Source organism: Ascidia mentula, chromosome 4 (assembly GCF_947561715.1).
Source record: "Ascidia mentula chromosome 4, kaAscMent1.1, whole genome shotgun sequence".
Classification (NCBI taxonomy): domain Eukaryota; kingdom Metazoa; phylum Chordata; class Ascidiacea; order Phlebobranchia; family Ascidiidae; genus Ascidia; species Ascidia mentula.
In genome coordinates, this window is record NC_138569.1 from 10423466 (window position 1) to 10448840 (window position 25375).

The 25375-nt window shown below is 37.9% G+C and overlaps 5 protein-coding genes across 6 annotated transcripts; 3 read left to right on the top strand and 2 right to left on the bottom strand.

Annotated features, from left to right (window-relative positions):
* Positions 1–28: 28 nt before the first annotated feature.
* On the top strand, positions 29–6633 carry LOC145897320 (uncharacterized). Its single transcript, XM_082985560.1, has 20 exons — positions 29–190; positions 396–600; positions 656–822; positions 898–1079; positions 1210–1325; positions 1439–1605; positions 1748–1865; positions 2282–2457; positions 2589–2822; positions 3054–3262; positions 3316–3446; positions 3663–3813; positions 3870–3933; positions 4164–4328; positions 4396–4600; positions 5063–5361; positions 5563–5712; positions 5771–5847; positions 6035–6180; positions 6253–6633. The coding sequence occupies exons 1-20, from the start codon at positions 29–31 to the stop codon at positions 6390–6392; spliced, it is 3264 nt and encodes a 1087-aa protein (XP_082841686.1). The 3' UTR covers positions 6393–6633.
* Positions 6634–7608: 975 nt separating this feature from the next.
* On the top strand, positions 7609–10942 carry LOC145898465 (putative ATP-dependent RNA helicase DDX28). The gene is made up of 13 exons (XM_082986924.1): positions 7609–7741; positions 7800–7887; positions 8159–8331; positions 8542–8677; positions 8734–8909; positions 9204–9266; positions 9684–9759; positions 9816–9922; positions 9980–10090; positions 10150–10392; positions 10444–10536; positions 10591–10743; positions 10805–10942. The coding sequence occupies exons 1-13, from the start codon at positions 7625–7627 to the stop codon at positions 10910–10912; spliced, it is 1644 nt and encodes a 547-aa protein (XP_082843050.1). The 5' UTR covers positions 7609–7624; the 3' UTR covers positions 10913–10942.
* LOC145898464 (uncharacterized) lies at positions 10907–17093 on the bottom strand. Of its 2 annotated transcripts, XM_082986922.1 has the most exons (9): positions 16717–17093; positions 16416–16653; positions 14138–15866; positions 13942–14016; positions 13712–13861; positions 13405–13495; positions 13223–13341; positions 11273–12386; positions 10907–11047 (listed from the first exon to the last, which is right to left on the bottom strand). In XM_082986922.1, the coding sequence occupies exons 2-9, from the start codon at positions 16571–16573 to the stop codon at positions 10983–10985; spliced, it is 3501 nt and encodes a 1166-aa protein (XP_082843048.1). In that variant the 5' UTR covers positions 16574–16653; positions 16717–17093; the 3' UTR covers positions 10907–10982. The 2 variants fall into 2 exon arrangements, with proteins under 2 accessions (XP_082843048.1, XP_082843049.1); XM_082986923.1 differs by lacking the exons at positions 16416–16653; positions 16717–17093 and adding an exon at positions 15954–16408.
* A 703-nt stretch (positions 17094–17796) lies between these two features.
* LOC145898677 (H/ACA ribonucleoprotein complex subunit 1-like) lies at positions 17797–19150 on the top strand. Its single transcript, XM_082987224.1, has 2 exons — positions 17797–17971; positions 18286–19150. Exons 1-2 carry the CDS (start codon positions 17801–17803, stop codon positions 18661–18663), a joined length of 549 nt encoding a protein of 182 aa, XP_082843350.1. The 5' UTR covers positions 17797–17800; the 3' UTR covers positions 18664–19150.
* A 343-nt stretch (positions 19151–19493) lies between these two features.
* Positions 19494–24292, bottom strand: LOC145897371 (protein c-ets-1-A-like). Its single transcript, XM_082985630.1, has 13 exons — positions 24156–24292; positions 23907–24081; positions 23661–23773; positions 23394–23491; positions 23080–23273; positions 22893–23012; positions 22492–22692; positions 22326–22397; positions 21553–22257; positions 21322–21440; positions 20999–21249; positions 20795–20899; positions 19494–20515 (listed from the first exon to the last, which is right to left on the bottom strand). Exons 1-13 carry the CDS (start codon positions 24213–24215, stop codon positions 20404–20406), a joined length of 2325 nt encoding a protein of 774 aa, XP_082841756.1. The 5' UTR covers positions 24216–24292; the 3' UTR covers positions 19494–20403.
* Between the last annotated feature and the right edge of the window lie 1083 nt (positions 24293–25375).

The following is a 25375-nucleotide window of genomic DNA, read 5'->3' on the forward strand; positions in this document are numbered from 1 at the left end:
GATGTACCTACAAGTTTTGTAATAAATAATGGATGATTGTGACCTTGAAAAACTGTCTGCTGCACCAGCTAAGCTAACACCAAAATTCAACAGAAACACAACACAGTATGACTCTACTGTTCCAAGTAGTGTGGAAAAAGTTAAAGTTGATTGTCTAACAAGTGACAGTGGTGCCTCATATCAAGTTTTTGTAAGTCCTGACTCATTATTTAAGATTTTGTTGATAGTAAAAAAGTGTTGCATTGTAATAATAAGCTGTCATTCCACTTACAAATACAACAAATCTAACTTGATTATACCACATAATTTAAATTTTTGTCTAAAAAATTCACACAAACTGCTAGACCTTTCAGCTAGACCTGTTGGCTGTTTGTAATGTTTCAAAACTACTGTAGGGTGCAGGTGGTGAGAAAATCATTCCTTTGGTGGAAGGTGCTATTACAGAAATAAAAATTGAAGTTTCCGCCGAAGATGGTACCACAAAAACCTACATTATTTGCATCAAAAGACTGTCAGCATCTGATGCAACCTTAAATAATCTCACCCTAACTGGTGGAAAACTAGATCCTACATTTTCAATGGATTGTGATGAGTACACATGTAGGTGAATCATTGTTTTATTCAAACCATAAATGTTTATAATGTTTTTTATTAGGCACTGTGCCTTGCAACACTGCCGAAGTTTCAGTTCATGCTACAGCACCTGATAAAAAGTGCGTAGTGGTAATAGCAAATGCAAACAATGAGTTAATGGTTCCATTGCTGCTGGGTGAAACAACCTTAACCATTAGTGTTACATCAGTAGATGGGAAAAATACAAGGGTATTTTTGAATATTTTTGTAATTAAATGAAGTAGTGCATCTCTGTGAAATAAATTGGTTTAATGTTTTATGAAGGAATATAAAGTGGTTGTGACCAGGAAGCAGCTCCCTTGGGCTGTCATACTGAAAGACACTGACAAAGCAAAAAGGTTTGAATGTCCAATGACTTTGTCACCATTGTACAACCCTATTTCTATTGCTGGTTCAGACCCAAAAGTTTCTTTTTCTCAACCAGTTATCGACATGCTAACACGAAGGTAATGAATTAAACACACTGAAGGATTCCTGGTTGTACAATTTACATGTTATATGTTTGGTCATGAGAAATATATTAGCATGAAGTAAATTTAGTTATGTGACAAAAGCAAAGTTAAACTCTGTTCGCAGATCAAGAGTAAATCCAATGAATGAAGTATTTTTGGAAAAAGACTGGAGGATTGTGGATGAAAAACTTGAAAAAGAAATATCTGATAGTGTTGCTCTATCAGTTTATAAATACAGAGGTAACATGCAACAGGTTTTACGAAAATTATTTGACTTTCCTGTGATTTTTTAGATAAAAAGTTAAAGGTTTTTTTGTTTATTCAATAAATTAATAATGAGGTGTTAAATATAGGAGTTAATGATGATGTGGTTATGAGAAATATGGCTCATCATATTACCAACTGTGAACAACGACCGTTGTTGGAAGTTGATCCTACAAACGTTACTGACAGCTCATGGTACAAAGCTGAGTTTGAGGGATCTAGTTCGGTGACAAAAAATATCCAGCATATTATTCAGGTGTGCAGTCATGTTTTAGTAGTCTGGTTTGTCTGGTACAGATTTATGTGACAAAAAATATTAAAATGTCGATATACAATGTAAAAAACACTTAAAACAAGGAAATAAAAGGTTTTAATGTGGAGTAAATATTTTTTACCAGGTTAGGAACTGGGAAAAGCGGCTTCAACACATGTCCAGTGAAAGCAATGTTGAAACTTTGCTTAAGAAAGCAGACAAAATGCAAAACCAATATAAACAAAAAATACCTCTTAAACCTGGTACATAAATAGATAAAATTCCTGTTGCTGCCAGACATATTGCAATTAAAAATGTACCGCTCTTCTGGCATAAACGTACTGTATTTTACGACGTTTCGTCTGCCATGCGGCGAGACTTCATTAGGTATAACGCAACAATTGAATCACACTGAAACACGCAGGGGCACAAAATACAGTACGTTTATGCCAGAAGAGCAGTACATTTTTAATTACATAAATAGATGTTGGGATTAAGAAAAAAAATTGATGTGTGTATAGAACATATCTTCATTTTCTGGCCAAAGTGTTTTTTTATTGGAACTGGATCGTTATTTTTTAGCATTAAATCAACCATACTTTGACTTTCATCAAACAAATATTTTACAAATTAATTGCCAAAAGAGTTTTTCAGTAGAATTATGTGTTGTTTTGTGCAGGTGAAACTCTGAGATATTCAGATGGGGAATCCCCGGTAGATGATTTGCATCAAATTTGTGTAGATTTAGCTGCAGCAATTAAAAGCAAAGGCAAAGATGCCAAAATACATTTGAGGCTAGCTTATGCCCTCGAGGAGCTCTATTACTTAAAAGAGATGTTTGGCCTTCAGAAAAAGGTTTGGATGCACAACATATTTAAAGAAAACATTTGGCATTGTTTTGGTGTAACATGAAATGTTAGTACATATTAGAAAGTCACCTTATCACTACAAGATATGGTAAAAATTTTTAATGGTTTTGTATTAAGGATGATGATGTAGAAGAACAGAGTGCTGGAACTAATATTGCTGCACAAGAAAGCTCAAAGCTTGAAGAATGCCAAGCAATTTGCCGACTTCGTGGAGTTTCTGCTAGTGCACCCATTGCCCTGCAACTGAAGGCGATAGATGAAGAGTATCGAAGCCTCAGAGATGGGGGCCAGTCTTCTCGAGCAGATCATGTGCAAGCACTATATGCATGGAGATCAAAACAAGCTTTAAAGGTGTCATTGAACATTTTAGAACAAAATCAATATGTTGAACGGTATTGTGTTGTTGCCATGTACATCGTATTTCAAAGAATCTACAATCTGTTCAAAACAGTGTTATTGTTTGCAATTTGCATACAAAAATTCTTGCAGTGTAAGGATTAATATACTTATGTTTATTTTAAGAAAAGTATGAAATATTCCTCCAATCATTCAAATTTTTAACACCAAGAGCAATTCTTTAAGGGAGAACGGTCATCTTCTCACCACAATGATGAAAATGAGCCACTTGCTCGAGCTTATCTAAAATACATGGATGCACTGGCATGTGATGCCAACAACCATTTGTGCAATCTTCATGTTGGAAGGATGTTGATTGAAAGAGAGGACTACAAAGAAGCCATTGTCAGACTTCAACAGGCTGTTGGTCTAAAGCCAGTTAGTGTGGAAGCTAGGTATGTTTAACTATGTTGTGGATTTGCTGCTATCCACTACATGTTGTTTATAGATTTCTGCTTGGCGTTGCATTATGTTTACAAGATGGAGGAGCTGGTCAAAGGATCTCAGAAGCTCTAGGATATTTGCATGACGGCCTTGAACACTGTTTGATGCAAAAGCAAAAAGAAGCAGAAATGGAAGGTGTGATCAAACTTTTTACATAAAATAAAACCTACAAAGCAATTTTAGCGAACATTAGTTACAACATACTATAATTTGTTCAAATGTTTTTTAAAATGCAAAGTAAATAAACAATTAAAATAACAGAGAAATTACATGTAGAACAAAAGGTGAATGAACTATTTGCCGCATTGTCCATCAGGCATCAGATAATGTCTTAGATACTAAATTTTGCAGGAATAAATCCATCCTCAAGTACAGCTCTACATGCTGAGGATTTTTGGAGACTAACCAATGTGCAACTGTTGCAATCATTTATCTTGCTGGCTTCAAATATAAGCAAAAACCAGCAACCTAATATGCGAAGTGCAAAAGAAGTTTATCACAGGTTTTACCAAATGTGGCCGTGTGCCATTCAGTGCTCCTAAACTTTTTTGTTTGTAGTGTGTGTTTGCATGCGTCCATGGCACTCTGTTCATTGTACCACCGAGGAGCCATATTTCAACAGGCAAGCTTACCATAAACTTGCACAATATTATCACAGCTGTGTGACTTTTAACTTACACATCATGTGTTGCTTCACACAGTTAAATTTCCAAAAATGGAAATAAAGTCTGATAGCTCAACATTAAAGTAAAGTTTTTTGAGAAAATATATGTACTTTACTGTAACCCAATTTTTATTGATAAATATGTTTGATAAATTTGCCTAAAGAATAATCGCCTAATTTATGTAAAGGTGGAGTGGGTGTTGTTGGAGGCTCAATATTCACTCCTGGAGATACTGATGGCTGAAAAACCAATGGACAGTGAGTGGGTTGCCCAAAGATGCCGTTACTTATCAGCAATGATAAGATCAAGCACAATTCCCAAAGAATCTAAACTGTTGACTTTGCAAGAAAAGGCAATAGTGCTTGTTGCTGGATATTTATCAAGGAAAATAAACCTGCTTTCTTTTCTTTAAAATTTAGGTCTGTCAGAATTTGGTCAGCATCAACCCTTGCAGCAGTGAATCACTTTACCTTCTGGGAATGTCCCAGCTGTTTATTTATGACAATGACAATGGCTTGGGTGTCGCAAACGAAACTCCCCTTGTGGAAGCCAGACAAAGTTTAAATGCAAGTATTGCATTGGAAGGAAAACCAGCAAGTGGTGACATACCGCAAGAGATTGCTGGCAAGTTTTAAAGTGTATGCCATTGTGAAACCTGTACGAAACCTCCATTTTGGCTTCTGTTGTTTTATGTGTTGGGAAAAAGGAGCTAATTGACCAATTATGGTTTTAAACTTTTTTTCTAAGCTTATAGCAATAATAAAAAAATAGGCTGATATTAACATTGACCACCAAAGTTGTTCCAAAAAATTGGATTGTAAGTCTAATTTTTTGCTTAACTAATTGCCCACGATGTCATATAAACAGGGCATGCAGAAACAGCTGTATGCATATAACCCTAACCCAAACATCTAACCCCCCCCCAAAAAAAAAAGTCTTAATTTTTTTTGTTAAAACAGACTGAAATGCACTGAAGAAAAACAAGTCTTTTGTATAGATTGAAAAAGACAGTTGAACAGATATTAGTTATGTCAAAATGCTACTGATTCTTGCCAGTCACAACTAAACAACCAATAATTTTTTTAGAACAAAAGTGGTTCAAAGCAAAAATAGAAGAGAAAACAAAAAATACTGCACCTGCTAAATCTGACAAGGAACAACATGCACCAAGAGGACGAGGTGCTGCACCTACTCGTGGAAGAGCTGCCCCAGCAAAAGCTGCTCCTGCTAAATCTGCTCCTGTTAAAGCTGCTCCTGCAAGAGGAAGAGGTGCAGCTCGGCCCCCGGCCAGAGGTAGAGGAGCCCCACCAAGAGGGGGAAAAGCTCCCCCAGACCTTAAGTGTAGCAAAGAAGTTGAAAAGTCAGCTCCATCACAAACTACTCCTGTATGTAAAAATACAATTTACTTGTTTACATTGGTCTGTGCTATTTGTATAGTGCACATATAAATTCAAAATTTAACTTATTTGTAATTACTATTTTGGTTCATTACATTGTTACATAAATAACATATAAACTAAATTAAAGTACCGTCTTATTTTGCATGTAAGAAACAAATTAAAGTAAAATAATGAACCTGTTTGCAGAGTCCAGCAGTTAAGCCCTCCAGGCCTGCACCCCTAAACAGAGTAACTTATCATGCAAGACTTGGACTAGCCAGGGCATTGTCTAGAACAGCAGATACAACAGCTGAAGCAAGAACAAGATATGAAGAAGTCATGAAAATGGCGCCCGATGTAAAAACATTTTTCATCAAAATTTAACAATTACAAAAATAATGTACCATTTGTTTAGGTTCATGATTCATACATTGAGTTGGCAGACTTGTTGGTAAAATCTGATCCATTGGCTGCAGTTGATATTTATTGCAAGTATGAACTGTAGTAATGTTTTTTTGTTTATTTTCTATTTGTTGCAAGTATAAGCACTGCCCTTCTGGCAACAAGTCAACATAGAGTTTATTAAGCAAGTGCCCCACCTTTATTATTTGTATGCATACTAAAGTGATAAAATTTATTACTTGGGTCACAAAAAATTGTAATATTTCTGTCTTTAAAGATTTCCTGGTGATGAAAATAATACGGAGTCATTTGATGATGCCTACCTTAGTGGGGAAATTGTCAGCATTTTAATGAAGCATGAAAAATTGGATGATCCAAGACTTGTGGAGCACATGATAAAGTGGGGGAAAGTTATGGGCATAGGTTTGTATATTTATGCGATAAGTTTGGCAATTATAACATAGTAGTTTATACAAGGGTATTTTTTGCATGTAGGAGTTCTGGAAAAGTACATGGAAATACTAGACGCAAAGTTCAAAACTGAAATGCTGAAAAACATTTATTCAGGAGTTCATGGTAAAGAGATTGACGATCCTGATCTTGTGGCTTTCTTCAAGTTTAAGTGTTGGATTTAAAAAAAAATTCAAACACTTTGCGGAGAACATGGTGCTATAAAATACTGTGCTTGCATTTATGTTTTTATATTGAGTTAATTTTCAAGTATTTCATCACTGTGGTGTGGTCTTGGTTTAACATTCCAGGACATTGTATTTTATTACCTTCTGGTGAGTGCAAAGCATCTTCATGCCATTAAGTAGTTTTCGTTAAAAAATCACTGTAAATGCATTAGACTTTAGCCTTTGTGTTGCATTGCCATTAAACTGTGAAAACTTTGTCATCTTATTTTTTATTTGATTTCCAATAGTTTTCCGAAAAGAACAGGTGAAGTTGGTTGTTTCTTTGTTTAATTCCTGAGCAAACGAAACTACACAACGGTTTGGGATGCGGCTCCATTCCCTGTGATAAGTGGTGCTTTGGATAACCTTTTTTGCAGTGGCAATGGATAATGTGTTTTCACATGTTCGTTTTTATTCTATTCAGAGAAATTTGAGAAAAATAGATTTCAAACAAAGGTGATAAGGATATTAGTATTCTGTTGTTTTTCATTCCCCGGAAGAACGAATATAGAAGTAATATTTCTTGGAGGTCAAAACAGTTTTTAGAAACCAAATCACTTGTACGTTGCATAAAAAAATAACTGCGCGGACTAGCAATACACATCAGAAAATTTAACCAAATTCGCCTTTAAAGGGAATATGACATAAGAATTATTTGGGGTTGCGGTTTCCATACGTCAAGTTTTTGGTGGCAAAATCTGCGTCAAGGAGAAATGGCAAAAATTGCATATTTTCCGGAATTTAAACATCTTGTAACGAATGAACCAGTGCAATGTTTCGTGGTTGCGACGAAACGCCTGTGCGTAAAAAGCGCTATGTAGCTGTTAAAAATATGTTTGCAGTTCACTTGCGGACTCACCCACCACCTTTCCCAGACCCAGTTATGTCCGCGAACTCCGGGACTCAGCTATCGTGTGAAACAGCAAAATGCTTGTACTGCAGTGAGAGTGTTCCACAGCGCAAGGATTGTTGTTTGAAAAAATATATTGCCTGCGGAAGGCATGAAAGCTTACGACAAAATCACTCGAGCGTGAACGCACGTGTTCCTTGTCAACAAAACTTGTTTCGGTAGATTTTTATGCCCGGGTTACCATCAGTGTAGCTTCATGTGTGACTTTCCTATAATTACTAAGTTCAATACAGCGTATGCTTCTTGTTAACTTCATAGCATGAAGTTAGGTTTTCAAAAAATGTCTTCTATTTCATTAATGCAACATCTGAAAGTAAAGCTTACAGCATCACACTATGTAATCTTCGTAAAGGAAATTAACACTTGTTCTGCCAACTGTATAAGGAAAAGTTCACAGGTAAGCAATTTATAGCTTGTTAAATCACAATTCAACCTCTAAGACATATACATTTCAGAAAGAAAATGAAATTCCTGTGATACGTTATCCGATTGTTCTGAAAAAGAAACAAGTTAGAAATCAAAAACCAAAAGATAAGATGAAAGGTCTGTTTAAAGATTTTGTCTATGAACTTCTCACCACTGTGTGACAGAAACCCCCCAAAATCACATGTAAATTGTGACCAAATAATTGCAAAACCATATCTAGCCAGTTTTGTTGTGCGTCATATGAAACTAAACAACATTCTTTTGTTAGTGTTATCACCAAAAATTGTTCCCAAGGTATAAACTAAACAAAAATCCTCCCAACTAGTATATAACCTATGAAAATCTGCCTCACTGTTAATCACTCAATTAACATTTCAACATTACATAGGTTTGCTCAAACTTGCAAAACCAGGAAAACTGTTAATATCTGGAGATGACAAACATAAAACAATGTATACAAATGAATTTGTTGGAAAGTTTTCCCCACCAGATTTAATGTCTTCCACGTGGACAAGTATCAAGAGTCCTGGTAGACACCTGACTATTCATGCCACCAAAGAGGTAAAGTCAAACCTTTGTACACAGTGGTTGGATTCAGCCTGTGTACATCGCTTCTTGGAACTTAATGATCTATGCAAGCCAGTTGTAAACAACCATATGTGTAGGCCTATGTTTCACTTCGGGCACTATATCCCTTGGTTACTATGGTGTGCTGCTAGAGAGAGTACTGGATGCTATAATATTAAAACCTTTAGCTTTGACATTGTTTAGAATCCAGCCTTGAAAGTGGAAAGTGGTACATTTGAAGACCTAGGCATGTGTAATGAAATATGTAAAGCACTGAGTTCAAGAAGTGTCACCACTCCAACTGCTGTCCAGTCAAAAGTTATTCCATCAGTTTTGAGTGGTGGGTACTGAAGGAATTGTATGTTGCAATGTGCAGAAACTGTTTATAAATTTAAGGACAAAATGTTGTATTTGCTGCGGAAACCGGCTCTGGAAAAACTCTCTCTTACCTTTTACCTATCGTTCAATCTTTGCTCAATAACAAAAAAGATGCTGAGCAAAATGTAGATGAATTAATATCACCATCTGCTATTGTTTTAACCCCATCAAAGGAGCTATGTGAACAAGTGTTGGTAGGTATTGCAGCAATCCAGTGCTGATTACTAGTTATTTAGTTAGTAGTTAATAAAATCGATTTCATGAAATTTAATACTTCTTGTTAACTGGAACATGTTAAACTGATAACCTGACATCTGTTATATTGACCTTCCACGAAAAACTTTTGCCCAATACAGTAATGCAATTGCTTGTGTAATTACCAAGTAATGTACTTTCTTGACAGACTGTCAGGTAACAGTTCATTTTTAGATTATTTTCCATCTAAATCAAGTATAGGTAAATGTAAGAAGTGTTGTTGAATGTTTCAGAATATGGCTAAAGGACTTTGTCTCCCAGTGAAGTTCTCTCTTCTTAAAGCCAAAGCAATAAATGTAAGGTGTTGTGGAGTTTTTGCAGGATATTTATTTTCAATAGATGTCATCTAAAAATATGTTGTTATTTTGAATATTTAAATTTATTGTCTGGAATAACCTACCAAAACAAATTAAAAAGTATAGCTTACATACTTTCAAAAAAGAGGGGTTATCTCATTGCTAGCCATGGATGCAATGCTATCTATATTACTGAAATGTTAATTTGTGTGACCACCACATCAGCATGCCCAACTTTTGTTTTGATTCAGGAATTTATTGCGCTTCATGGACTACTCACTACTTAATAATCACCTTGGTTGCCACCTCAAAGTAAACTGCAAAATTATGTCAAGTTAACAATTGTTTTTAAACTGACTCCTGTAGATTTTAATGCTGTGAATGTAAGTAAACAATCACCTGCTGATCAATTTTCAGAAACCATCCAAGAGTATAATCTCCAATGATGTCATGATTGGTACTCCACTTCAATTGCTGATAGCCATAAAACAAAGTAAAATTGTGTTTTCCATTGTGAAACTTAATGTAAAACGCAATTGTTTCAAAAAGGAAAAGTAAACCTGTCTTCTTTGAAATTTGCTGTGATTGATGAATGTGATACACTTTTTGATGACAGCTTTATTGGTCCAACTAAACAGATACTTCAGCGGTTCAATGTTAGAATGTGTATGTAATACTTCATCTAAATTCTTTACATCAAACCTTATGAACAGATTGTTAGTGGAAAGCAGCAACCGATTGGTGGATCAAACTATGCTCAGCTACTTCTGTGCAGTGCAACCTTTCCTAACTATGCTGTTTCAGCCCTAAATTCCTTGCTAGATGTAGGTGTGGATATGTGCCCTACACACATACAGGGAGCAATATACAATTTTACATTTAGATGGAAAACATTGCTGTGTTAAGAACCGGTTACCTGCACCGTGTTACACCTCATGTTACTCATAAGTTCTTGAGAGTAAAACCATCCGAGAAGTTGGGAACTCTTCTAAAAATTTTGAATACAGATTTGAAACAACAGTGCATTGTATTTTGCAACTCCCGTCATTCAGTGAAGGAAGTGTCAACTGCTTGTTTGGAAAATGGAATACCAATAGTCAGTGCCCTTGGGGGTGATGATTTAAAGGTAAAAAATATTATGAAGTCCGCATTTTTATAACCATTCTTTTACATTTAGACAAGAAAACTCTGCCTAAGTGACTTTCAAGACGGAAAACATAAAATATTAATTGCAACAGACTTGGCATCAAGAGGTTTGGATACAAAGCAGGTAAAATTTGTGCTGACAAAGTAAAGTTGAGCCTAACATATTCCCTGTTTAAAGGTGGGGCATGTAATTAACTTTGAAATTCCTGGTGAAGTGTCAGACTACATCCACCGTTGTGGACGGGTGGGAAGAGTTGGTCAAACACATGATGGTTTTGTCACAAACTTGGTTTCCAGGAAGTGGGAGATCAGTACTGTTATGAAGATCGAAGTATGATACTTATTGGTGCTAGCAGTTAAAAAGTACAATGACAGCTTGTTTTATTTTACAGGAAGCTGCAAGAAGACGTGAAGAAATATCTTCTGTGAATGCAAACATTAAAAAGCAGCATAAAGATAGATGGGAAAAGCAGACTGTGAATGAAATGGAGCTCATTTAGTGGCAATGTTAATAAAAGTTTGTATCTACAGTTTGGTTATGTCTTTGTTTCCCAGTTTGAATTAAGGGGTTCAAGTTTCTTCATCACTAGCCAGTTCCATGCTAATTCCACTTGCATCAGACATGTTGCCATCATCTATAACAACACAATATTAACGATAAAAAAATATGTATGTTTGTCGTTCATGTGGGGTCTACCCAAACACAACTAATTCTTGAAAATCATGTCCTTGGTGCTATAAGTTTCTTTAAGTTTATGTACACACCTAATTAAATAATTACAAAACATGGTGAAGTAAATGGTATAATACACTACGATTGAATTTTGCATGTGCATACTCCTTGAACCCATTAACCCCACCTGGTGCAACAAATATTTCTTCCGTTCCTGGTGGTGGTGGTTCCTGCTTGGTGATGGTTGGATTTTTTACTTCCTCTTTCTTGTCATCTTCCGGCATGTTTATAGGTTCTGGTTTCTTTGCTTCTGGTCCAGGTTTTGCGATACCTAGTGGTCTTGAAGGCTTTGTTGATGCAATGGGACGGGTTGATGCAGCTAAAACTGCATTCATTGGTGGAGCAACCTTGGTTGGAGCTTTTACAGTTTTTGTAGGTGGTGGTTTCGTGGAACGCACCTGGGTGCTCGGAGCAACATTGCCAACTTTTCCACCGAGACCCAACTTACCCTTTGGAACATATCCTGAAGGTTTGGTCACCGGCGATTTAGTACTTTCATCAGGTGTCTTTGGCGCGGAGGGTTTTTCTTTAAATGCTGACTTTCTGGGTGGCTCTTGCTCTTCAGGATCTTTTTTATCCGATCTCTTCCATGTGAACTTCGCAAAACCCAAGCCCTGTGACTTGCCAGACCCATTTGAAGAAAATCTACCTTTAGGTCTTGTATTAGAAGGATTGAATGGGGAATTGTGACGTTCATAGTCATCATACCCAGGTGACCATCTACCACCATGCCTTGTAGCTTTTTTGTCTTCTCTGATACCATGTTTGGTTATAGGAGAGTCTTCATACTTTCGTTTGGAAGAAACTCGTTTGCTTCTACTTTCAGATTCTGGTGTTGGCCTGTGATATTGATTCTCACCATAGGAGTGTCTGCTTGGTGGAGATTTATCTTTTCGATATCTTTCTTCTTTAGGTTTATCATACTGAGCAGCCTCATAAAAAGACCTTTTGGGGGAGGTTCCAGACTTATAGCTCATGGGTGTTTCAGCATGATGACCTTTACTGCTAACCCTGTCTACCACCACCCTTTCATCTGGACGTTTTTCATGAAAGTAAACTTCATCTGCCATGTTTTGTTTCTCTTTTGCTTTGTATTGACGCTCCAAAACATTTTCTTCCTTCTTTTCCTTGTGTTTTTCATACTGACTACCAGCAAAGTCCTCTTTAAGCTTTTTGATTTTGTGAATAGCATGCCCCACATCTCTCACCTTCTCATACTGTGGGTGGTCTTTGCAGAATTTCTGAAAAAAATATGGATTCTTCATGTGTATCACGAGACAATGTTTGCAAAGTGATCTCAATTATATAATATTTTGCTTTCATGATCACTCAAAGTTTCTTGCCTAGCCCACTGTATGCAACAATAGTTAAAAGTATTTTGCGTACATGACATTATTGTACATTGTGTGCACTGCACTGTTATAAATAACTACTACAGTCATTTATCATAGAAATGATTTAGCAATCAATTGTAAATTTAGGTTGTAGCGTTTGTTTTGTAGTATTTTTCTTGCTACTGAGGTGGAAAATTTTTTGTGACACAAGATTAGGGGTTGGAGAAAATAACAGATTAATAAATAGTTGTCTGCTAATGTTTATTCTCATACTGAAGTTGTGTCTAAAAATACAATTTGTAAACAAGTCCACAGGCCAAACAGCAGGGTTGTGCAACTTTTTTCAGTAAAATGGCACTAAATTCTCAGTAGTTGTCAAAAAAATATTTTTGCTTTGGATATCAAACCAAAACTTTTTCAGTAAAATGGCACTAAATTGTGACACTTGAATGTACAAAAATCATCCATACTAAGCTGCAATTGACAGGCATAACAAACTACTAAACATTTAAACACTGCTGGGAAAGCAATCACATTCAAATTACTTTGCTTGCACAAATAGAGAAAGCATCATGTATTGGAGGTAATAAGAATCACTTTTAAAACTTTTTTTTCTGTGACCCATTTCAAAAAAAAAATTTCGATGTGATCCAGGGGTAGTAAACAACTAAATTGATATTGCAACCTATACTTTTAGAAGCACAAAACTGGAGCATGATGTAAAAACAAAAATGATCTTATACCTTGTATTTTTGATTATGACTCTTTCCAAAACAATGATCCTCTGCTTTTAATTCATCTGTGAAATGTTCTTTACATATTTTGCAATAGAAACTCATCACAGGCATAAGAAATTCAGCACCTATGAAAGAATAACTTCATTAGTTAGAACAAGATATTCTTTATAATACATGCAAAAAATTACCTTTCAATGAGACTGAAATAGCATTTGGTAACTTTTTTTTATTTTTTTGAACAACCTTTTTCATCCATGGTTTATCAGATGGGTCCATTTGCTAAAAAGAAGCAGACAGTTTGAAAATAGTTGTGTGGATTACATGTTCCCTGATTGAAAAAAACTAACTTTGTATTGTACCAGAGCCCTGCACATAATTTAGGATTGTTAAGACATATAATTAACGTTACACACAAGTCAATATTTTATGCAAAAAAAATAAAAAATAACTTGATTATTGTATTGCTATAGTTTGTAGTGATTTGGGAATATATACTTTTTTATGTATCTTGGTATGCAAGTGCTCCAAGTATTCAATCAAGTTTGAATTTTTGTCATTACAAATTCGACATATGTGACTTCCTGGGTCCACAAACTGATAAACTGGAGTATTGTCTTCACTGGCATCACTATCTGAATCACTGGTCTGCAATTTAAGGCAAAATGTTAAATTGTTGATGTCACACATGTAAGGTTATGAGTGGAATATAAAAAAGTTGAACTAACATCAGTGGAGCTTTCAATTCCTGCTGCCTGTTCAGCTGCCAAACGAATTTCGTGTATTTGTTTTTGCACCCCAGCCTGAAAAAGCAAACAATTTGAAATCCGAAAGTGCTTATCTGTAAAGTTAAACCAAAAAAACATAATGAAAAAAGTTTTGTAGCCAACTGGGAACAGAATGTTTGATATTATTTTTTCTTACCTGTAACATTGAATTTTGACGGAGGAGTTCTTGATCACCAATGCCAGCTTGTTTTTGTTTTTTCTTCACCAACTGCAGCTGTTGTCTTTTTAACTTTTCAAGCTCTATTTCCAAATACTTTAGTCGCTGCTTTCTTGCTCGTCTTTCCTCTTCTACAGTTTTGTTTGATTTTGACTCCACTTTGGTCTGTTCTGTTGGTCTTATTACTTTCAAATTAGAAGGTGCTGGTGTTTGTTGGGTATTCTGATACAAGGGTATTGCTTCACTTGTTATGGGGTGTTGTTGATAAACAAGTTGTGGTGGTCCAGAAACTTGGGGTTGATAAATATAAACTCCTCCACCAGTTTGTGTTGGAAGAACTTGTGGAGTGACATATTGAGCATTTTGTATCTGACTTGCATTTATTTGGTATTCAGTTCCATAGATAGGCACAGCAGCAACACCTGCATTTGCGGGCTGATAATTGTGGGTAATAGGATTCTGTGGTGGAACAGATATTGGAGCAGGAGGATTTGTTGTTGTTTGTTGATTGTCATTTTTACTTTTTGGTTCCTTATTTTCTGAAAGTTTGCTGGGCTCATTAGCTTTCATTAAAGTAGCAAAGGGTTGATCTTGTGCTGCCTTTTCAAGGCTTTGTTTGGATAACTCAAAATCAAAACCAATTGCCTTCAAAACATTCTTTAGTGCTTTGCTATCAAAACCGCCTGGTGTAACATTGTTGGCACTTTGTACCCCTTCTTTGACCTCTGAGGGTGGATCTGGAGACCTGCTTCTAGCTGTCTTTTTTAGAATAGGTTTTTTTGATGGCTCTGAGGACAGACCTCTTGCACCAGACATTCTTTGATATGAATCTGGTGATCTCTTTCTGCCATCAGATATTCTTCGTTGATAATCATCTTCTCTTCTGCCATGTTCTGGTGTATACTGACGCTTAGTACGTGACTCAGATGCACCATCACCATACAAATATGTTTCTTCGTCGTCCATAGTCTCAGCATCATATCGCTTTCTGGCAGGTGGGTTGTTGTCATATGCTTTAGTCAAACTATGGGGAGTGTGACTATCTCGCGCAACTGAGGTATGCATATAACCATGGGAAAGTTCATCTCTGTTTTGGTAGATCTTCTTTTTTTCCTGCTTTGGCACATTATCCAGAGATGGGTGTAAATGCACACGAGCCTTTTCTTCATCATGTACTCCCCTCGACCCAGAATACATAGTCATCAACAGATCCTCTGCTAGGCCTAAAGTGGCTTTGGTTGGTCTAACCTTAGACCTCCGCAGACTGCTGCTTCTGCTACCATCAGACCCAGAACTGGAGCGGCGCCTAGGTCTAGAATTTTGGCTCGGAGATGGTGATCGTTGCATGTATGAATGAGGACTTCTTCTTGGTGACTCCACATATGGGGAGCGATTTAGTCTACGAGAAGGTGAATGTGAGCTCTGCCCTCTGGGAGAGCGACTATATCTTCGGTTGGGTGATCTGCCCCGACTTTCTTGTGAAAAGAACTGCTGTTCTCTTGAGTATCTGGGTCTGTTTTCAGCAAGTCGGTTAGGGGACCGTTGAGAATCCATTTGGCGACCACCCATTTCACGGTATTGTTTCTCATATTTCTGAGCACCAGGTGACCATTGTCTTGGTGGACCAGACCACATACCTTGACTTGAATATTGCTGTGTGGGAATTCTCTCTCTATACTCTCCTTGTCTGCTTTCATATTCCCCTCCTCTGTAAAAAAAATCTGAGTTATCAGCGATATTTTTGTTCATTAACATGTTCAATGATCAGTGAAATCTAAAGGTATGAACTTCTTACCTGATTATTGTGACACCCAATATGGAAAAGCAATGACAATTTAGTTGATAAAAAACATCTTCTTAGACATGTCCACTGACAGAAAACAGGTGATGACAGAAAGCCTTATCCTTTATGGTAAATTTGCTGTTTACTTTTACACACCTTCCTAAACTTTTAAATGATAATTTTTATTCTTTACTGATGCCTCTTTTGCAATCCTAAGATTACTTTCCTTCCAATAAACACTAAACTTAAGGATGTACCACTGCATACAAAATATTGTGTATCTGGTGTTTGATGATTCCACTTTATTTTAACAAAATCTTCAGCTACCTGACAACTTTAGTAAACTAAATTTTCTGTGTGATAACATATAAAAATTACTCCGAAATTTCTGTATTTCCATAATCGTCTTCAACATGGATTTTGAGACAAAATGATAAGGTTTAAAACAAGAAATGCAGGAAACATTGTTAATACCTCTGGCCTGGATGGGATCTAGGTACCAGGCGGTTCCGCAAGTCTCCACTTGGTGAACGTGACTTTTGTCTGGGTGAATTTGATCTTTGAAAGTAGACATCATTACCAACAGTTATTCTTAGGCCTTCATCGATCATTGGGCGTCCTCTTGTTGACATGATTCTAATTTAAGTTCAACTTCCTGAAGTACAGCATGCAAAGATCAGTGGAATAAAGTTCTATCAAAAAGAGCCCAAACCTGCAATCGTTTTTTTTTAATTATAGGAAAAAAATAAAATAAGCCAATAATAATTCATATTACCTGATTTACACTAAAGAGATTGCCTACCAACACCATATTACAAAAACCCTGTCATGCAAACGCTCAAGCATCCTTTTGCAAATCGTGTTTTTCAAGTTCATGAAGTCGCAGCTGAGCTAGGCAAACGTTAACGCGCCTGGTCTGACTGAAGTCGATGCTGAATGAGCGGAAAAGAAAACATTTTACTCATTTTTGCAAACCTGAATATACTTGACAAATATCTTTAAAATCTGTTACAATACCACCTCCTTCGTTACATGAATGTTTGTCGTGCTAAAACCGGTTTGCCAACAGAAGCATGTATTAATCATAACGTCTCTAAAATATACCCCTTTTAAATAATTTTAAATTGGGTTTATGTTAGAAGCAAGATGTTTACCAAATGTCACAAAATACGACAAGTTGGTGACAATTATGAAATTCAAATTTCAAGTGTAACTATTTTTGTGTGATTTCTATTTGGCTAGCACGTGCATAATAAAAGCCCACTCCGCGGCCGCAGTCACAACTCACAACCTTGTTTCAATAGAATTCTAGCAGAATAATAACGTGTGTTTTCCAGAATTTTAAGGCACAACATTCATTTACCAAAACAATCATTAAGGCTAGTCGAATTCAAATTGCAATTTTGGCAAGAAGCAATTTAAACTTCGTGATATATTAAAAAACCTTGCCTGCAAAACTTATAGCAAAAAGTTTAAAAAGATCGAATTCCTTCTCGTTGCTTACGAAAACTATGGCGAATCCGTAAAAAAGAAAAGAAAAAAAGAAAATCTTGAAATTAGAATTGAGATAAACATCCCAATCCACCTGTTTTTCTAAGAATTCTTCTGAGCGTTGCAATACAATTGTTCAAATCTGATTCCACACAAAGGAAATTCGACTTGCACAATTCATCAAAACAAAATAAATGCCTTTTGTACCAAGATATTTACACACGTTATTTTTCTTCTACCTTTTTGTAAGTTAACATCATTGCAGTTAAAGTATTTATCAAATTAAAAGTTGCAGGAAATGGTTTTTACAATAAGGTACAAATGTTATATTCCTTACAGCAGCGTTCATCTTTTTTACAGGAATTACTATGTCATATCGCGGTGGTAGAGGAAATTTTCGTGGCAGAGGAAGAGGTAGGGGTGGAGGAGGTGGTGGATATTACAAATATAATGATGAACCACCTGAATATGTCGTAGAATTAGGAAAAGTTATGCACAATTGCCAAGAAGATCTTGTCTGTCACTGCACCAATGAAAAGGTATGAACAAAACTATTATTGTAGCCTACTTGAATAACAATACTTGTTTGTGCACAAAGGAATACAGTAGTTTTGCTATTCACATTCTTTACTGTCGTGATTGTCTGTAACACTAGAATTTTAACCTATCTGTGTATATAAAAGCAAGTCAATAAGTTTCCTTGGATCCAAAATTGGAATCTTTTTTTTTATGAATTGTCACGGAAATATTCACCTAAACAGCTTCTCCAATCAAAACATACCAATTCCTGTGGTCTTTATTAAATGTTTCCTGAAATAATAAAACAACTTTACAGTTACTGTGTTCTTCACAGATTCCCTATTTTAATGCTCCAGTATACCTGGAAAACAAATCAAAGATTGGGAAAGTTGATGAAATTTTTGGACAAATTAGGGAATTCTATTTCTCTGTTAAAATGGCGGACAATATGAAGGCGACTTCATTTTCATCAGATACAAAGTTTTACATTGATCCAGCAAAGCTTTTGCCTCTGCAAAGATTTCTTCCTGCACCTCCTGGGTCTGTGTCAAAACGTGGTCGAGGTGGTCCCAGAGGAGGACGAGGGGGAAGGGGTAGAGGAGGTGGAGGTTTCAGGGGGCGGGGCAATTTCCGAGGTGGAGGTGGACGTGGTGGTGGTGGATTTAGAGGTCGCGGTGGTGGTGGATTTAGAGGTCGTGGAAGAGGAAGATAGACACAATAAACTTGAGCCTTCTTATGGTTACTGCTTACAGACACTTACAAGTACTACATTAGGTACTTATGTGACATTTAAGTTGCTCTAAAAAAGCAGTTACATATTTTGTGAGGACTTTTCAAAACTTTCAAACCACTTTGTTACCTACAAGGATTCAAGCCCAGAGTTTCACAGAAAACCTTGTGCTAAGCATCCCTTTGTACAGAACTGGTCGAATAACAGATCTTACACTAATTAAGGATGTATTACATGTGTGTTCGGAAATACAAGTGTCAAAATGATTGCAATGCTACCACCCAATTAAGTTCAATCTCATAGTAAAGTTTTGGTTGAACCAAACAAGTTCCAAGTTATTCCGCGAGCGCGTCTGTCAGAAACTTTTGAAAGCCGTATAATAACAAGAAGATAGAAGTGAACTTTACATTAGTTGAAAACTGAAACGAAAAGCATACTTTTTAACGTATTGTTATGTATATGATCTGTTCAATACATTTGGTTTAGATTTTGTAAGATTGGCAGGTCGCAAAAGTTGTTTGCAAAGTTATTCTACGTTATTATTATTATTCTACGAGTTAAAAAGGTTCGGAAACACTGGTTTAGCACACAGGCAGAGAGCTGGATTTTTTTTGGGAAATGAAGCCTTTGCGCTATAAATATGGATTAGTAAAGATCGTTGGTGTTTTCTAAAAACGTAACCTATTCTAGTTGATATTTGGATATGCTTTGGTGACATAATCGTGTATAGTTTATATTTGAAACAAATCGAAGGCTGCAAATTTAAAGCACTTCACTTTTTTGCAAATGCAAACATTTTATAATCAACAAAGTCCCATTTTTGAATCGAATTTTATTTTCATGGCAACAAAGTCCCATTTTTATAACGAAAAAAGAAACAAGTGTGACATTTGAAAGATGAACAAATATACAACTGTTGTGTATAACGTCACCTACTGTGGGCACCGACCAACTACTAGTTACTGCACTCTACAACCGAGGAAATGAAAAAAGAACCTGCTACGGTGACAGCTCGCATAAAAACGAAGTCCAATATCGACAAGAGAGCGAGCACCGTCGTAACACAGGTTTATGTACAGTCGAGAAATTGGCAAACGGTAACCGCACTGCAGTACGGGAATGCCTGAGAAACACTCCCAAAACGGCAATGTAGTACACAGCAGCGCCGCAACAGTATGAATGATAATTGGTGTTGTACACAGAAATAGATTAAAAACTTCTGTCTGAACGCAAATGTGGCAAGCTTTGCTCTGTGTAACCGAGCGTGACTATGACAAAAGCGAACTGTTTAAAAACAGTTTGGGCACAGTGAGCGGCTTTTGGTCAATTCCAATAATGCACTCTAGCAGCTTGGCGTTAACACTAGGTAGGTGGCAAACGGCAGTACTCCCAACATTTGTCGGGAGTCGGTCATATTGAAACTTAAAAGCAAAATGGTGGTAACTGGTTATGCTTACCTGTTCGGCACTAACGTGCATTTAAAAAATAAAGCACATGGTAAAAAACAATGGGAGCGATTTGGGATTGCTTGTTATCGACATTTGCGTGATCAATGAGTGGAGTTTGATACGAAGACACTTAGGGGCGGAGTGTGATTGACGCGCGACGTTATTCACAAACACGATAAAAATGAACTTTCAAATTCGCCTCCGCCCAAGAATCCCGACGCGGGAATACACCAGGACCGAAAGTTGAGTCCAAACAACATTTTCCCAAAACAGATCAATCGTCACTAAGACGATCTTCGGGCTTCACATCCAACATAGCGTGAAGTTCGGAAGGGGAATAACCAAGGAGGCTTTGAAGGTCGCAAACAAATCTGTACACGTAGCGTCTGAAAACATGTCAAAGTTGACAATTTTAAAGATGCTTTAGTTTGTGACGTTAGTCATCGGGTAGCGGATGTTTTCGCGTAGTTTCTAAGCTCATACTTATACTTCCTTTAAAGTGGCGTTACGCTACCGCGAAAAAGGTGGTTTTAGAGTCATTACGAAATGTCGGAAGTGTGAATAATTAATAAAATATCAATAGCACCATTAACTAATCGTCAAGAAAATCACCACTACAAAATCTAGTATCTATTTACTGTTGTATCATAGCCTATAATGCTTACCTTCCAGCCGTTTTTTGTATTATGTTTTTGTCGTAGTAATAACGTAATCCTCTCGACAATTTCTCGTAGTTCATTTTGGGTTTGTTTTTCCTTCTTCCCCACCGCCTGCAGACATCATACGTGTTAAGTGACTGCATTTACCCATACAAGGCATTTTCTATGTAGAGATTTGTGATTAAACGTAAGGTTGCGATCGGTTCTCACCTCGCAACTTCGTCTGGATCAATCATTTTAAACTCCCATCCGTCGCCAGTCCATGTGATGAAATGTTGGCACGAGCGATCCGTGAGCAATTCGATGAGGAATTGCCACAACTGTATGGGACCACTGCCGTTATAGCCGGTTAGGAACGCACCAGGTATCACGGAGTTGCTCGGCAAGTCGGGACCTCCACCGTTATGGGACATCGGCATTCGTTCCGGGTGACGCATGAAGTTACCGCCGAAGTTAGGGTGCTGTGTGAACAAGACGATGGTAAACTGATGCGGAGAATGTTGAGGGGTCAATTTAGGAGAAAATCCACTCACCTCAGCTTCTGGCGTAAGCATTTCTCCGTTTCCCCACCCAACAGGGTTGCCATGCGGTATAAGCCTGCCATGATGGTGTGGCATGCTAAGGTTGTGACCATTTGTTTGTTGGATTTTTTCTGCAAATAATGAATTCATGTAAGTCACTTGTGCGTTGTACCATGGAGTGGTTGAATTACTGCACGGCAATCCAAACTTCCCACGGCATCAACATGGGTGGTGTCGTCTTACCTTTGGTCATTTCCTGGCGCTTTAGATTCTCCATAAACTGATGGTGGTGGTAGTTGCGAAGGTTGACGTGGTACAGGTCTGGCCAGTTATGATGCTGAACCATGTCATTAGACCCATGCAGTGGCAGTGGCGGATGGTGGCCAAACGGTGTTCCTGGGCCGTTCGGGGTTGGGGGGCTCGGGAATGGGTGAGACATTTGATGCGAAAGAGGACGGTGGCGCGGGAAAGGCTTCAGTGTGGTCAGGGTTGGCTCAGAGGATCGACGGTTCTCGAACGAAGCGCTCGCGTTACCTAAATGTGGCGCCGATATTTGACGCTGCATTTCGAGCAGTCTGGGATGTGGCGCCATCGCCTCCGTCTTCACATGCGAGCTCTCCAGTGAGCAGGTGCGTCGCGCAGCGTTGTCGCAGGGGAATGGCGTTTGATGGCCACCGCCAAAACTACCCATGTCTTCCCGCTTGATTCGGCTCGTGTCGATGTGGTTGGGTCCGCAACGACGTGGTGGAAAACCGCCTGTAGTTGACGTTTGTACCGAAACCGGACATTCGCCGTTGGAAAAAGGTTTGGGTTCGATTGGAGGCGAAACTTGGTGCGAGGAAGGAAAGTTGAGGCGACGTTCGGAGTAAACAGGTGCTGGGGTTTCGTACACTGGTTGGGGAACCGATTTTGCTGCAGGGGGTGCGTTGTTGAGCAGCGTGGTTTCGTCTGCATATTTTTTCACGTTTAACAATTGCGTTGGTAATATTGAATTGAAATATAGGTAGCCAAGTTACCTGCATCTAAACATGATATGCTCTCGGTTGTGTCGGTGACACAATTTGCCTGATCCAAATCTGTTGAACAATCTAAAAAAATAGAGATACAATGTTAACGCTGATGAAGAAATATATATAAGACACAGAAAGTGTCATTCAACAACTTAAAAGTCTTGCTACACACCGCTTTGGAGACGATCCAAATGTTCCCATAGGATTTCGCCGACGAAGGGCGGGCAAAGGCGAAGAAAATTTTCCTTTCGAAGTCCACACAGGACTGCCCCTGGCATGTAAAAGTTGCTCTCGTCCAGTGAAGGTATGCTAAACTCCTGGGCAATCCACCGCGACCAAGTTTTTACTTGCGCCGGACTCCACCGTTTCGGATCTGTATCACATGAGGGCAAATTGTAAATGAATAGCAACGAGTAGATTTCGTTATAACCGGTACGTTTTTTTTTATTTATTTACATAATTTTTTTTTTGCTCTTTTAAAAATTTAAGAAAACATTTCACAACAAAAAAACAATTACGCAAAATCGCTCCTGTGGCTTTATTTCCTGCACATTTAAATTAGAAATAACTTACCGGCTGACATATTGCTGGACTCCATTATCTTCTTGAATGACGAAAACGATTGTGAAATTGCATCATTCATTTTGGCACCAGTTCCAGGCGTGATTAGGGGAAAAAGCGGGGTTTTTGGTGCTGTGACGAAAAGGTCGCATGTCAATTACCGATTACAAAAACTAATGGAAATCCAACAAAAACTTACCATCTTCGCATGATGACGAACCCTTGCTGCTTAATGTGGGGAGACCTGTGAGTTCATCCATTGGGGTGCCGGCTTCGCTTCCTAATCCACATGATGGAGTACCGGAGCCGTACTCGCGACCAGTAGGTACTTCTTGTGCTGGATCTTCCATGCTAGGCAGACGCAGCGTGAGACGAGGCCGCCTCTTCTTTGCACTGAAAACACGGAAAATTACAAGATTACAACATGAACAACACACATGACAAATAAATTTGGATTGGAGATCGTTGTTTGATTGAGCGGTAGAAACTGGACCAAATATTTTGCTCGTTTACCTGGACAGTTGCTCGGTGCCGTCTGTAGGTGTTCCGGGTATCGATTTTCCAGTGCTGTACGGCGCGTGCGACGGTGTGTGCCGGTTGCCATCTTTGGTCTGCGCAAACAGCGGGTATGGGTATTTAATTTAGGTATAAATTTTAGACGACGATATTCCCCAAATTACACACTTTGGATTATATCTTGACATGACTAAAACAACATCGTTAACACGCTTATGGGTACAAAGGTTGTAAAATTTACAGGAATATGTGAGAATATATTACCTGTGGTGAAAAAGATTTGACAGGCGTACACACATTGGGCAAGACGTTTAATTCCACACTATTGGACATGTTTGAAGTAAAGTTTTGTTGTACATCCCCATGGGTAGTAAGATCTGAATAAAAAACATAGCTATTAATGTAGTTATGTGATATTTTTGACAATTGTATTGGTATATTTTTTAGCTGATATTTCACAATTCACCAAAGGTTGGTTTTATATTTAAACACAATTGTATGCCATCTTACCATAGCTGTCATTGCAGTGAAAACTTGAGTTTGTCAAACTTTGTTCGACTGGATATGGGGGAGGGGGTGCAATGACCGACTCTGACCCAATTACATCCTCCTGGGGTGAGAAGTTGGTCTGGAGCTTCATCCCAAAATCCAAATCATCATTAAAAAAATCAGTTTCTTCATGTTGCTGTAATCAAATAAATATTTCGTTAAATTTGTAACAATTGAAATGCTTATGATGATATGGTACAGTATGCATACCTTAAGATTTATTGATGGTATTGCCAGATCAAAGGATGGTACAACATGTTGATCCACCATGTTGCTGGTGTAGCTCAGGGCAGTTTAGTACAACTCTATTGTGATTACAGTACAACTTGCATTAGCTGACTAATGTTCAAACTGTGGAACAAAGGTTTGGATTTTAAAAATATTCTTTTTTCTAATTAGTTGAACAATTTTGTACAGCCAGACATCAGCAACCTGTAATAACGGCTGCGATTAATATTTATCAGCAGTGAAGGCGAATGCCACCTGCGCTGATTACCAACTAATCTCGTCCATAGTGCCTATCAACGACGTTTATCCGCGGTCGAGCATTGCTCTTTGCGGTGACTGGTACATCGATATCGCTGCTAATGCCAAGTATAAACACTTTCTGCAAATTGAATTAATAATCACCGCAAGGCAGTATACGGGGCGTGAGACCGCATTAATGAGCTTGGTCGATTTAAAGATAATCGTCAGTTGATGACAGAGCGTGGTGCTAAGGCAACCACTTAAAGACGGTCTAATTTGTCGAATCGCGGCCTCGTTCGCCCAACAACTGTTCATTTTCTCGGGTGTGGCGCGTTTCGAGTTGGACGCAAACTCGATAATAAGCCAATCAAATCTTGATTACATTAATTTTCTATCGATGTTGTCTATAGTGGGTAGTTACTTTCGTTACTTTTCAGGTGAAGAAAACCCCATAACGCTTCCACACACCACAAACTAATGTATCAACAAAAAAGGAAAGCCAATGACGGGCTCCAGTTGGTAAAGCTGACAAACATTTCACTCAAAACTAGTATATATCCTCTATACCATGCTGCTAGAACGTACATCTTTCTTACATCACTGTAACTGTAAACTTTAGGACTTCCTACTAAACTTTCATCGGGCTCCATTGTGAACATCGGTATTCCGTAAGGACACATTCGCTCCGACAGAAAATAAATCACGCAAAAAAGACGCCCGACGCCATTTCCTCGCGACCGAACTGAACAGCGCATGCGACTCACGCCTCGTAAACACGCACCACGAGCAAGAAAAAGAAAAAAACGCAAGGGCAGCTCGTGCCCGAAAAGAGATAGCGAGAAACGCAAGGGTATCATCATTACACGCACGCACCGTGACGGTTTCCTCTGCTTTGAAAAATTTCGAGGTGTCGATTCGCATTTGTAGCCAACCTTGTCATTGCCAAGTTAACCCAGACCAAC